Genomic DNA, 14,469 nt, shown 5'->3' on the forward strand with positions numbered 1-14,469 from the left:
CAAGAGTCTTGGAATGTTTTAAACAATTTGCATTTTACTATCTTTGTTTTATTTGTGTTTCAAATTGGGGATCAGATATATGTTGAATATATATTTTTTTAAATTTATAAACTATTCATTGTAGCGTGAAGGAATTATAAGAGTTGAAAGATACATTGTTAAAAATATTAACAAATTCAAGTTACTTTTGGTTTGTGCTATGCATCATAGCTCTGTAAAATAAACTTATCCAGCTTTCAATTACATTAAGAAATCATCCCCATTTTACAAAGGATCATCCATAGCCCAAACCTCAGTATCATGCAATATTTTCATGTGAAAAACCTGCACTTGTACCCCTAAATCTAAAATAAAAGTTGAAATTGTTAATATAAATAAATAAATAAATGGAATGGAATAATTCTGATTTTAGGTATAACAGCTGCAGCAATGGCTGAGGCGATGAAACTGCAGAAGATGAAGCTTATGGCTATGAACACTCTTCAGGGAAATGGAAGCCAAAATGGGACTGAATCAGAGCCTGATGATCTTAATTCTAACACAGGTGAGTGTCTTCTGGAATCCCAGACAGGTGACTCTTACTGTTTTATTGTGGGGCAGGAGAGAGGTGGGATGAGGATGGAGGAGAGAATGATATGTCTACTTTGGTTATAAAGATACTCAAGATTTTCTGTTCTTGTGATAGTTTGCTAAGAATGATGGTTTCCAGCTGCATCCATGTCCCTACAAAGGACACAAACTCATCCTTTTTTATGGCTGCATAGTATTCCATGGTATATATGTGCCACATTTTCTTAATCCATGTTCTCACTCATAGGTGGGAACTGAACAATGAGATCACTTGGACTCGGGAAGGGGAACATCACACACCGGGGCCTATCATGGGGAGGGGGGAGGGGGGAGGGATTGCATTGGGAGTTATACCTGATGTAAATGACGAGTTGATGGGTGCTGACGAGTTGATGGGTGCAGCACAGCAACATGGCACAAGTATACATATGTAACAAACCTGCATGTTATGCACATGTACCCTAGAGCTTAAAGTATAATAATAATAATAAAAAAAGAAGATTCAACACCACGAAGACAAATAAAATGGGTATCTATTTTCTAAAAAAATAAAAAATAAATAAATAAAGATACTCAAGAGGGATGCTTAGCCCTATTGCTAGCATTTGTACACTGACATTAGAAAACAGTTACAAGTCTTAATCTCGTTTTGGAAACATTTAGTTATCTTCACTGTTTTGCTGTGGTGGAATTGAATTATAATTCCTATAGTGCTAGCCATTGTGCTGCCTGCCTGACAAAGACTGCTGCACTCCAGCATCACCCCAGGTTTCTTACTCCATCCTATTCTAAATAATTTACCACTGAAAGGCAATGCTGACAGTCCAGGTTGGCTGGGCTGAAGTCTTTTCAGCTGGAGTACCATTTCCTTAGATAAAGGAAAGTGCTGGGTGACTCCAGGCGTTATCGAAAGGGATTAATGAAAAGAGGTAGAACAGGGAGCAGGCAAAGAAGAAAAGATGGATGAAAGGAAAAGAAAACAGAGGTGACTTGTAGAGTGGAAAGTCCTCTCCTCTCATGTTACTTGTTTCTTTCTTTTACCCCGTGATCATTCTACCTTGGCCTTGATCATAAGACCCCTCAGATCTCTTTTGAAGGTAGGTGGAATTATAACTATCAACACACATGAATGAATGGATGAACAGATGGAAAGAAGGATGGATGGATAAGTGGAAGGATGGACACATAAATACAGGAAAGATTTAAGAAGTATCCAATTTTATTTTAGATTTAGGAGTACATGTGCAGGTTTGTTAAATAGGTAAATATTTGATTTGGGGTTTTGGTGTACATACTGATTATTTTGCCACTTAGGTACTAAAGATAGTCCCCAACAGTTTTATTTCTTTTCTGAACTTCTTCCTGCTACCCCCTCCTCCCTCAAATAGGCCCCAGTGCCTGTTGTTCCCTTTTTTTCTGTTCATATGTTCTCATCATTTAGCTCCCACTTGTAAGTGAGAACGTGTAGTATTTGATTTTATGTTCCTACATCAGTTTGCTATGGATAATGGCCTCACTCCATCCATGTTCCTGCAAAGGAAATGATCTCATTGTTTTTTATTGCTGCATAGTATTCCATGGTGCACATTTACCACATTTTCTTTATCCACTCTCTCATTGATGGACGTTCAGGTTGATTCCATGTCTTTGCTATTGTGAAAAGTGCTGCAATGAACATATGTGTGCATATATCTTAATGGTAGAACAATTTATATTCCTTTGGGTGTATAACCAGTAGTGGGATGGTTGGGTCAAATAGTACTTCTGTTTTTAGTTCTTTGAGGAATCACCACACTGCTTTCCCTAATGGTTGAGCTAATTTACCCTTCCATCAGCAGTGTATAAACATTCCCCTTTCGCTACAACCTTGCCAGCATCTCTTATTTTTTGACGTTATAGTAATAGCCATTCTGACTGGTGTGAGATGTTGTCTCATTGTGGTTTTGATTTGCATTTCTCTAATAATCAATGGTGTTGGGTTTTTATCATATGCTTCTTGGTCACATGTATATTTTCTTTAAAAAAGTGTCTGTCCATCTACTTTGCCCACATTTGAACAGGGTTGTTTTTTGGTTGCACATTTGTTTAAGTTCCTTGAAAATTATTGATATTAGACCTTTGTCAGATGTATCAACTGCAAATATTTTCTCCCATTCTCTAGGTTGCCTTCTTACTCTGTTGATAGTTTCTTTTGCTGTTCAGAAGCTCTTGACTTTAATTAGGTCCCATTTCTCACGTTTTACTTTTGTTGCAATTGCTTTTGGCATCTTCTTCATGAAATCTTTGCCAGTTCTTATGTCCAAAACGGTATTTCCTAGGTTATCTCCCAAGGTTTTTACAGTTTGAGGTTTTATATTTAGGAATTTAATCCACTTTGAGTTGATTTTTTGTATATGCTGTAAAGAAGAGGTCCAATTTCAGTCTTCTGCATAGAGCTAGCCAGTTATACCAGCACCATTTATTGAACAGGGTGTCCTTTTCCCTTGCTCGTTTTTGTCAGCTTTATTAAAGATCAGATGGTTTCAGGTCTGTGACTTTATTTCTGGGTTAGCTATTCTGTAACATTGGTCTATGTGTTTGTTTTGTACCTGCAGTATGCAGTTTTGTTTACTGTAGCCATGTAATATAATTTGAAGGCAAGTAATGTGATGCCTTCAGCTTTGTTCTTTTTGCTTAGGATTGCTTTGGGTATTTGGGATCTATTTTGGTTCCATATGAATTTTAGAATAGTTTTCTCTAGATATGTGAAGAATATTATTGATAGTTTGATAGTAATAGCATTGAATCTGGAAATTGCTTTGGGCAGTATGGCCATTTCAGCAATATTATTTTTCCTATCCAAGAACATGAAATGTTTTTCCATTTGGTAATGAATTGTCTCAGCATTTGCTTGTCTGGAAAGGATCTTATGTCTCCTTCACTTATGAAGCTTAGTTTGGCCAAATATGTATTCTTTTTTTTTTTGAAACGGAGTCTCACTCTATTGCTCAGCCTGGAGTGCAGTGGCACGATCTCAGCTCAATACAATCTCTGCCTCCTGGGTTCAAGCAATTCTCCCTGTCTCAGCCTCCCAAGTAGCTAAGATTACAGGTGCCCGCCACCACGCCTGGCTAATTTTTGTATTTTTAGTAGAGAAGGGGTTCCACCTTGTTGGCCAGACTAGTCTCGAACTCCTGATCTCAGGTGATCCACCTGCCTCGGCATCCCAAAGTGCTGGGATTATAGGTGTGAGCTACCGCGCCCAGTCACGGATATGAAGTTCTTGGTTGGAATTTCCTTTCTGTAACAGTGTTGACTATAGGCCCCTAACCTCTTCTGGCTTGTAGGGTTTCTGCTGAGAGATTTGCTGTTATTCTGATGGGCTTCCTTATGTAGGTGACCTGTCCTTTTTCTCTAGCTGCCTTTACCATTTTTTCTTACATGTCAGCCTTGTAGAATCTGATGATTATGTGTCTTGGGGAAAATCTTCATGTGAAGTGCTTGTGGGGGTTTACATACTTCCACATTTCTCAGATATTTTGTTTGTTCCTTTTCATTCTTTTTTCTTTTTAAAAAATGATCAAAAGACTGAAATTTTGTTAAAGATGCTATTAGTAGAGGAACATATGGAGGTTCTAGCAATTGTTGCTCGATTGGCTACCAGTGGCAGAGTTGGGTGGTGGTAGCCAAGTTTGGGTCAAAGCAGGACTGATGGGCCAGAAGCTGGAGCTGAGCCCTGGCTGAAAAGCAGTGGTGGAACAATGTTAATGTTCCCCGGCATTGCAACTGTGGCCTCCATTGGTGCTGTGACACCTGTGCTGGTTTGTCCCAGGGTCCAAGACTTGTGGAGGTCCTCTTGGACTTGGGAGTTGCCCCCACAAAACCTTCAGGTGACTCTTTGCCTCAGTCTAAAAGTGTGGTGGAAGGGTGCGGGTGAGCAGGGTGATTTCCCATTCCCAGTCTTACACAGGTCCCTGTGGGGAGCAGGAATCTCCCTGGGAGCTCTCACTCACTCAGCCTGTCCATGTTTGAGAGGTTCTCCTAGCCATTTTAACAATATTGATTCTTCCTATTGAAGAACATGAAATGTTTTTCCATTTGGTAATGAATTCCCTCAGCATATGCTTGTCTGAAAAGGATCTTATTTCTCCTTCGCTTATGAAGCTTAGTTTGGCTGGATATGAAATCCTATTTTTTTTTTTTTGAGACAGAGTCTCATGCTATCACCCAGGCTGGAGTGCAGTGGCACGATTTTGGCTCACTACAACCTCTGCCTCCTGGGTTCAAGCAATTCTCCCTGCCTCAGCCTCCCAAGTAGCTGAGATTACAGGTGCCCACCACCACACCCGGCTAATTTTTGTACTTTTAGTAGAGAAGGGTTTTCACCATGTTAGCCAGGCTAGGCTCAAACTCCTGACCTCAGGTGATCCACATGCCTCGGCCTCCCAAAGTGCTGGGGTTACAGGTGTGAGCCACCACACTCAGCCAATATTTTTTAAGATGCTGATATCTAACAGGTTAGTGGCCAGCTTTGTTCCTTTCTGTTCTCTGTTTCTGCCTGCTGCCTTGATGGATCCCTACATGATTTCTCTGTTGATTGGCCTGCACGGCAGTGTTCTCTAGCCCTTTGCTTTCTTCTCCATAAGAGCAGTGCACATGAACTGCTTCTAGTTCAACATCTTGGCCCTGTCCCCCAAATATTTTTAGAAAAAAAAAAGGCAATTAAAGATGGTTTTAGGATCCAAAGATTTCCAAACTAATTCTGCAATTTAATCCAACATAATGTGATAGGTAAATTGGCAGCAGCTTTACATCTCTTTTTCTAGACTCCTGGAAATTCAAGCATGGTGGGGCTTTATTTTTCAGGAAAGTGGTAAGAGCAATTAAAGAGGAAAATTATTGAATGAAACCAGTATGAGAAAGTCCTCTGACTTTAAGACAGTGTAGATCGCCTCATGTAAAGTTACAATTTTCATGGTGAAATGCAAGATGAGAACTGCACTTCAACCAGAGCTAACAGTGACTTTTTTCTACATAGCCTGGATGCAATTTACTGGGGAATCAGTGGAAAATGTGTATTTTATTGGGTTCTTGGAAACTGAAAACAACCCATAGATAAGAATAAACAACACTAAACAATAATAATAGCAACAGTAAGAATAGTTATTAGTTACTATGTACTAAGTATCTCACATAATAACTCATTTAATTTTTACCTAAATCTTGAGAAAAAGTACTTTCAATACTCCCATTTTATAGATCAGGAAACAGAAGCACAAAGGTTCAGCCTTGCCTATAATCACAAAGCTAGTAAATTGCAGACCTAAGTTTGAGTCTTGTGTCTAGTTAAATCCAAAGTGTTTGCTTTTCCCACGTTATGCTTCCTCTTCAATCTTGGTTTGTAATGAGAATTTGACTTTATCAAAACCGTGGAATTCAAAAAAAATGTTAAAATGAAGATACAGTGAGAAAACTGATTATCAGATTCCTAATCCTAATGCCAGTTAACTCATACTGGCTTTCAAAACTTAAAGTAACTCAGAAATGACCAATATTCTAAAGGAAGCCTCTTATAATACAATGTTGTTATAAAGCAGTGTTTTCTACCAATAAAAATTAGTGAGAGTTCACACAGTAATTTCTTTCATGTTTGTCTCAGGAATACCAGTTACTGGAAAAAGATATTCTACAATGTTTTTAATGTGTCTCCTTTGTAATGAGCTATCATATATGAGAGCTATACTGGTGCCTAATTTTAAACTTGCTAAATAGTTAATAATTTTCCTGTCTAGATATAATTTGGCCTAATTCTGAATATCTCTATCATTGTGATAAAATAAAGTATAGATTTCCATCTGTGTACGAAGTTATACTTGGTGCAATAGAAATTGAGTGACAGAAGTGATTGTCCTTGGCCATGCAGAGATTACAATCTAATTATCCTTATCTTGATGTAATGAAGTGAAGCTGACTTGAAGTATAATAATAATTATTATTATATAGGTTTAAATGAAGTTTCTGAAGCATTTCAAAGTCTGAATAAATGAAATCCCTGCTCTACTGGAAAGTGAAACTACTACAGTTTCCTAAATGATCATTTGTAAATGAAAATTTATTTCAAGCATTTTAGATCCGAAAATTTTTGGTAATCTGGGGACTAGTGTGTCTTGTTGCTCTTTGGGTCACCTATCTCACCATTTAAACTGAGATCAAAGACTGGGCTTGATTTCTCTTTGTTTCCAACTTTTATCTACTTTGGTGCCTTCCAAGAAGCGACAGAAATAGCTAATTCCAACAAGGGAGATCAGGCGTCATAGCATTTATGGTCTGATTACTAGTTATGGGAATGTTCTTTCTCAATGCTTATGGTTCAAGTAGGACTGGGAGATTGGCTATTTAATCCAAAGGAAAGCTAGATCTTGGAGAAACATTCAAACTTTGTTCACAAGATAAGTACTAGATCTAATCAGGCCAAAGAAAAGCAGTCAATTTGGTAAATATTCAATTGAGTGGGTTGTGAGGTATCCAGAGGGATAAACATTGAATGTTTCCATCATTTATGTGGTGACATAGAAGTGAGTGTTAGATTATGATAAAATGCAGTTATTTTCAATTTTGTTGTAAGTAATTCCAGTTGTATATTTGAAGTGACTAGCAAATAATAGACATTCCATGAAGGGCAAGTACATAAACGAAATAAGCAGTGTGGCTAGTGACTATTTCTAAACCACTCCATGAGGGATTAGAGTAATTCTTGAATAAGATTCTCAACAAAATTCAATTTTCATATTTATTAGGCTCCACAATGTACAATATTCCAACAGTTATAAAGGCAATATGTTGGTAGTCTGAGGAGAGAAGACAAAAAAAATCACTGTATTTCAAATGCTTATGATCTAGGTAGGAGAGGAGATAAAAATGAATCAATATATAAATGACTATACTCTGACATGGAATGTGATAAAAGCAACAAGAAGAACTGTGACAATATAGAGAAAGAAAAAATTACTTCTAGATGATCAGAAAGAGATTCAATTGTAGGATGTAGAATTTGAACTGTTCTTTGAAGAAGGTGAAATTGAACATCAGAAAAAAAAAATTGCATAGCTTTGGATGAAGCATTAAGCAGATTGTCTCATTGTGTTGAGTGCCTCCAGACCAACGGGTATATCATCAAGACTTTGTCCAGTGCAGAAGAGACCAAGGAATAAAGCTCCCCTCACTTATCTGTACATAATGGCCTCGGTATTGCGTAGATCAATCATTAAAATAAAATAAGCCTTCAAAAAATAAACACACTGTACTATTCCCCTAGACAGTCATTTTCAAATAGTGATTCTCAGAGACCCCAGGACATTTACAGAAGTTGGGTAAGAGTTGAGGACATGGCTTGAGGAAATTTTATGTTTGATTACTATAAAGTTTTGATCAATTACATTTTTAGGTTAACTATAAAGCGCCTGTTGTTTACAATCTTATTGACGAAGATCTCTAAAATTAAAATTTAGAGTCCTAAGTGACTTCAGATAATTAAATCCCAACCTTTCATACTACAGATGATGTATGAAGCATGAGAAATTGGCCAGTAATCACACAGCTAGGTAGTAAGAGATCTAGCACTGATTCATAGTTCCTTGATCTTTCCATCATAACATTATGCTTCTAATGTTTGAATCAATGTTCTAGTATAGTTTAAGCTACATAATCTAATTTCTTTCTTTTATAATGAATCTGAATCAATAAGCCTAGAGATTGAGATGCAGCTGATAAAGGAGATTTTCCTTAATTTGGCTTGACTAATATTTTGTTTACAAAATAGTTACCAGACTTCAGATGAGACCTGACCTGACCTCAGGATCTACTCTGGGAATTACTATTTTGACTACATCTCTGATAGATTTTCTTTCTTGATATTATCTTTTTTTCTCTTCAATTAAGTAAGGTATAGAAAACAAATGTTTCACTTGAAGTTCTGAAACTGTCCAATTAATCAAGCCATAAAATACATATATTTGTATTTTAATATGTAGTGTATATATATATACATATTTTGTGTGTGTGTGTGTGTGTGTGTGTGTGTGTATATATATATATATAATGAAGTAGTATTCAACCATAAAAATATAACAAGATCCTGACATTTGCAACAACGTTGATGGAACTGGAGGTTAATATGTTAAGTGGAGTAAGCCAGGCATGGAAAGACAGTCTCTGCATATTCTCACTTATTTGTGGGAGCTAAAAATTAAAATGAGTGAATACATGGAGATAGAGAGTAGAAGGTGACTCACAAGGGTAGTGGGGGGTGAGGTGAGGAGGTGATGTGGGGAGGGTTAATGGGTACAAAAATAGAAAGAATGAATAAAACCTAGTATTTGCTAGCACAACAGGGTTACTATAGTCAAAAATAATTTAATTGCACATTTAAATATAACTAAAAGAGTGTAATTGGATTGTATTTTTTGTGGATAACACAAAGGATAAATACCTGAGGTGATAGATAACCTGTTTACCCTAAAGTGATTATTATGTTTTGTATACCTGTATCAAAATATCTCCTCAATATATATCCATAAATATACTTATCATGTACCCACAAAAATTAAAAATTGAAATTAAAAAATCTAGTTAGAGCCACAAATATTATAAATTATTAAATATGATTTAGAATTTTATACTGTTTTAAGTATAAACTCAATGATTTATATCCCTGCTCTGAAATCAAGCTGAGGGCATATTACCTTTCCTGTTTTCTCCCGTATAAGTGGCATTTGTTTTTATAAGACACAATTATAAATATAAATGAATGGTCTCTCTTTGTTGAATGTATTTGTGGTCATATGAACATTTTTCTTGAGAGGCCAATTTTTGGTTCTTATAAGCCATTTTCACAATGGTTTGTGTAACCAGAAAACTTTAAAAATGAGTTTGTTTTTCAATTTAAGAGTGAGCACACTCTGTTTTAAATGACTTATTGTGGCAGAATTACTATTTTAATTTCATCATTATTAGTGGCTAAATCACCTGAAGGCATAATACCACAGGTATAAAAACATGCCAAGTATTCAATTAAAATTTTTCTGCTGGTGTTAATATGTTTATCTATCTTTTCATTTTAAAAAGGATCAAATTTTGTTTTCTCTGCATATTCCTTGTGACTTTTTATTCTAGCCCCCCATGACCAATTGATTCTTGCCATTTAATTGTGGAGGTATTGGCTTTTATTTGTGAAAGCCTTTATCAAAATACAGACTAAAAGATCATGCTTTCACAATTGAACTAAACAGAGAAATGTACAGCAATGTACCAACTTCCTAGAGGGTATGAGATCAATCGTTGTGCATTTTGCTCTTCACAAAAAAACCAACCACGGTGGTCAGAGAGCACGTATTTCATGACCTAAGGAAATTTCCAAATTTATTGACACATCCTGAAATAAGCAGCACACTGACCTAAAAATACTGGAAGGCCGTATTTAGTGGAGATGTTTGAATGTGTGTGAAAAAAAGAGTTTTCCTGCTGGGAGTTCTTACATCTTCTATTTTGCTTAAGTTGATATTTTTGGGTGATTCGACAAGAGCAGAGGCAGGAGAGTATGAAAATAGAGTGAATACCATTAGGCTTTAAAAGAAAAAGCAAATATAGGAGTTAGAATATTCTTATGCAAGACCAGAATTTTCTCTTTGAAGGCAGACCTATAGTTTCTTTGATTTGAGGTTTGTTTAATAGTTTCCATAATGGCTGCACCATGACTCTGCATCAAGATTTCAGCATGAATAACAACTTGTTCATGTTTCATTTAGCTCCAAATGAGAAATTCTGTTTTTTATTGTTTTAGGAAATTAGTCTGTGTACTATTTCTCATGGAGCTTTATAATTAATCACTAAAGGTTATGGCTGTAGAGAGTTTGTGGGAAATAGATGCTTGAATGATTATAATTGTAGCTGTCAAATTAGAAATATAGTTATACAGTTGCAGAATCTATTTTTAAACTATAACAAAGACTTCCAGGGTTGCCCATTTACTTGTAGAAATAAATGGAGTATTTTTAACTGCATTGCTTACTTCAGGAAGAACTATGCTCAGTGATGTTCTCTGGAGAACCCACGATTATAATCATGTAAATCTTTATCCTCCGAGTCCCTGCTTGTTCTGACTTTTGTGTCAGTTTTGCTTCCATGGAGCAGATGTTGAGTACTTTACCTTTTGGAAAATATAGTTTTAGTGGAGAGAATCAAAGTGTATATGGTTGATTAACTTGCAAAGTTGAATTAGAAAATCCCAAGATTGCCTTCTTTCTTTATGTTATCCAAACACCTCATTAGATATGGAGCAAGATGTTTCTAGGGAATCAAGCGAGGCATGCTGTTTTTATTAGCTCCTGATACCAAGAACTGTTTTGAGAGGGTTTTTTCTGATAGAATTTTCAACTTTTACTAATTTACCCATCTTTCTTCTGTGCTTATGACCCCTTAAAAAGTAAGCCAGAAGAACCTATTGTTTTTTTCAATACCCTTCTATAACTCATTCCAGGAGTAAGCAACTCCCACTTCTGGGGACTTGTTTATTATGTCTCTTCCTAATGCCTCATCTAGTGAATTACATTTCTTGTTTTGTCAGTAATATTAAGGTCAGTTTGTATGCAGTCACCTCAGAGTTTGGCCTAGTGTTATCTCTTCCTCACAATTAATAATCTGCAATGATGTGATCTATCCTTATAGATCCTGTTAGCCAACGCATAATCATTCTGATCTTCCTAGTCCTCCACCTTCCTCCTGTCCCCAACTATGCTATTATCAAATCAAAGGGCAGAACTTCACTTTTGAGAAGATGTAATCAGTGTTGAATATATTGTCTCGATTCCTACATGTTATTCTCATTTAGTGTTTCTGGTTTTTTGTACATTCATGCTAAATATCTAGCTCTGCTACAGTTTTGCGTGGTTCAAAACAAGTGATTTCAACCAAGTATTCTCTCTTGGTGCTTTGGTTATAATGAATGAGTCTGGGATAATCATATTGCCTTAGAATTCATTATTATAATTCTTGAGCATCATTAGTCTAGTCCCATCTTCTGTTTGTATTGTTTTTACTTAATGGGTACTCTCCTGAATCTGTTGCTCTCATAGTCCATACTATTTATTCCTTACAGAATCTTTCACTTAGTGATGTCACTTCAGGTTCTGAACCCCTTCCTTAGAAGTTTGAGGTTAGTGTCATGTGATCAAAATGTGCCTCTGTCCATGTTCAGTACACTGACAGAAATGTTTTTCCTGCTTTTGGGATTTGGAAAATACTTTTTTGTATCATTGCCTCAACTTAACATTTATTCATGGGTGATCACTCTTCGTGCCCCTTCTGGGAACTCTCTTCAGGTGTGTGCTCTGACTGGATTTTCACAATATATTGATGAGCCAATTGTTTAGAATGGTCTCCAAAACCTTAGTAAAGTCAAAATAAATTATATCTATTGTTTCCCCTCTATCTCCCATGCTGTCATTCTGTCACAGGAGATTAGATGCGCCTGACAAGACTCAATCGCTAGGAAGCCATGCAGGGTGTTATCCAGCATACTGTTCCCTTCAAGGTATTTGCAAATTGATTTGCAGTATCTTCCAAGACACACATGTTATCCTTACAGGTTAAGTACAAACAGGTGAAAAATAACAGAATGGGAAAATATAGGCAATGGTTCTTAAACTGGACCAAAAAGTAATATAATTTTATTTTATTTTCTAAAACCTTTGACAAATTATTGTTATATCTACGTTGAGAGATTGTGTTCATAAATGGAGTTTACTATAAGTAATTATTGGTATATGCTATCATTTAAGAAGTGTTCCTTCATGAATTAAATGGAACATGACAAAATATTCAATAGTAATTTGCTTAATACAATGCCAGATTTCAAAGGTTAATTTACAGCGTATATTGATTTTGAGATACTCTTTAGAGTATATATGTATCTAAAAATTAAAATAATAGTAATTCTGCACTGTTATCATATACATATATACTCTTATTTTGTTTCTATTTACTTTTCAAAAGGCAGTTTAATAAGCATATAGTTTCACATAGAGTTGAGCTCATTAAATATCTCCCACATTGAATGGATTCTACTTTACACTGGACATATGAGTGTAAGGGACTCAGATATAATCACTATTATTTTTTCTAAATCCTACTTTTCTATGATACTTGGATATTAACATCACAGTCATGGATATAATCAGTATATACAGTGAACCTAGTTCATGCATTGAACTCAAGTAATAAATACTTGTGCCCTTATGGAAAGTTTGGAAGTTCTGTAGTATCCAAAGTGAAAATTTTGTGAGTTTTGTGAGTTTTATTGAGGTAAAATTCACATACCATAAAATTCACTCTTTTGAAGTGTACAGTTCAGTGGTTTTAGTATATTTACAGACTTATACAACTACTATCATTATCTAATTCTAGTCTTAATAACTTATTGTCAAATTCCAGAAATATTTTATCACTCCATGAAGAAATCCTGTACCCATTAGGATGCCCATTTCTCTGCATCCACAAGAACCTGGAAACCACTAATTTACTATTACATTGTATTCTCTGTATGGATTTACCTATTCTGGATATTTCACATAAATAGAATCATACAATATGTGACCTCTTGTGTCTGACTTATTTTACTTGGAATAATGTTTTTAAGGTTCTTCCATATTGTAGCATGTATCAGAAATTCATTTATTTTAATGCCTGAATGAGATTCCGTTTTATGAAAATACTATATTTGGTTTATCCATTTATCTGTTCATGGCCATTTGGGTTGCTTCCACTTTCTGGCTATTATAAATAATATTACTATAAACATCTGTGTGCAAGATTTGTGTAGACATATGGTTTCATTTCTCTGGGATATATACCAAGGAGTAGAATTGCTGGGTACAATGATAACTCTGTTTTTAACACTTTGAAGAAATGCCAAACATTTTACATTTCCAAAGTGAATTTTGTACATTACATATTCACAGATTGGTTTCAAAAAATAGATTTTCATACACCATGCATTTCCTGGATGCTCTGCACTCTATGGTCTTTCTTATGCAAATTTCTTGATATTCCAACATTTTAATTCCCCTTTTTAGAGGTAAGCTGATCCTGCCAAGTGGTAGCATTAAAGTTTTTTTTTTTTTTTTTTTTTTTTTTTTACAAAAAACTTTACTTTTTACAAAAAAAGTAAAGTTTATTGCCTTCAACAATAAAAGCAAAGGTTGTGACTTTAAAGAAAGTTTAAGAAGTGAAATATGATTGGTTGATATATGGAGAGAGGAATTGACCTCTGACTTTTCTGAAGTTTGTAGTATAAAGAATATAGAGCAGGAAAATAAATTATGCCACATAGGGGTCATCATATCAGTATTGTCATCAAGACCAATGCTCTCATAGACTCAGCTCTACTAGAATTAGCCTGGCATTCTAACCCTTGGCTTCTGGTCACATATGGGTTAAGACAGTTCAGATTCAGAAGGAGGAAATGTATACAGAGTAAAGTAGGAAGGTATCACTAGTTGGGATAAAGATATGTCTGTTTTACTTCAAAAGGTGGGAGGTGGCTCATGCCTGTAATCCCAGCACTTTGGGAGACCGAGGCAGGCAGATCATGAGGTCAGGAGATCGAGATCATCCTGGCTAACACGGTGAAACCCTGACTCTACTAATATTAAAAATACAAAAAAATAGCTGGGCATGGTGGCACGCTCCTGTAGTCCCAGCTACTTGGGAGGCAGGAGAATAGCTTGAACCCGGAAGGCAGAGGTTGCAGTGAGCCGAGATCATGCCATTGCCCTCCAGCCTGGGTGACAGAGCGAGATCCCGTCTCAAACAAAAGCAAAAACGAACAAACAAACAAAGGTGGGAGATAGGGGTTATGTAAGTTTT

The 14,469-nt window shown here is 35.9% G+C and overlaps 1 protein-coding gene across 1 annotated transcript in view; it reads left to right on the forward strand.

Moving 5' to 3' along the window:
- Positions 1–14,469, forward strand: part of DACH2 (dachshund family transcription factor 2) — a 691,023-nt gene that overhangs the window by 498,212 nt on the left and 178,342 nt on the right. Inside the window, exon 4 of the mRNA XM_050776357.1 lies at positions 413–544. Within this exon, the coding sequence (XP_050632314.1) occupies positions 413–544 (132 nt within the window). The remainder of the gene's footprint in view (positions 1–412; positions 545–14,469) is intronic.

The sequence above is a fragment of the Macaca thibetana genome, chromosome X (assembly GCF_024542745.1).
Source record: "Macaca thibetana thibetana isolate TM-01 chromosome X, ASM2454274v1, whole genome shotgun sequence".
In the NCBI taxonomy this organism is placed as follows: domain Eukaryota; kingdom Metazoa; phylum Chordata; class Mammalia; order Primates; family Cercopithecidae; genus Macaca; species Macaca thibetana.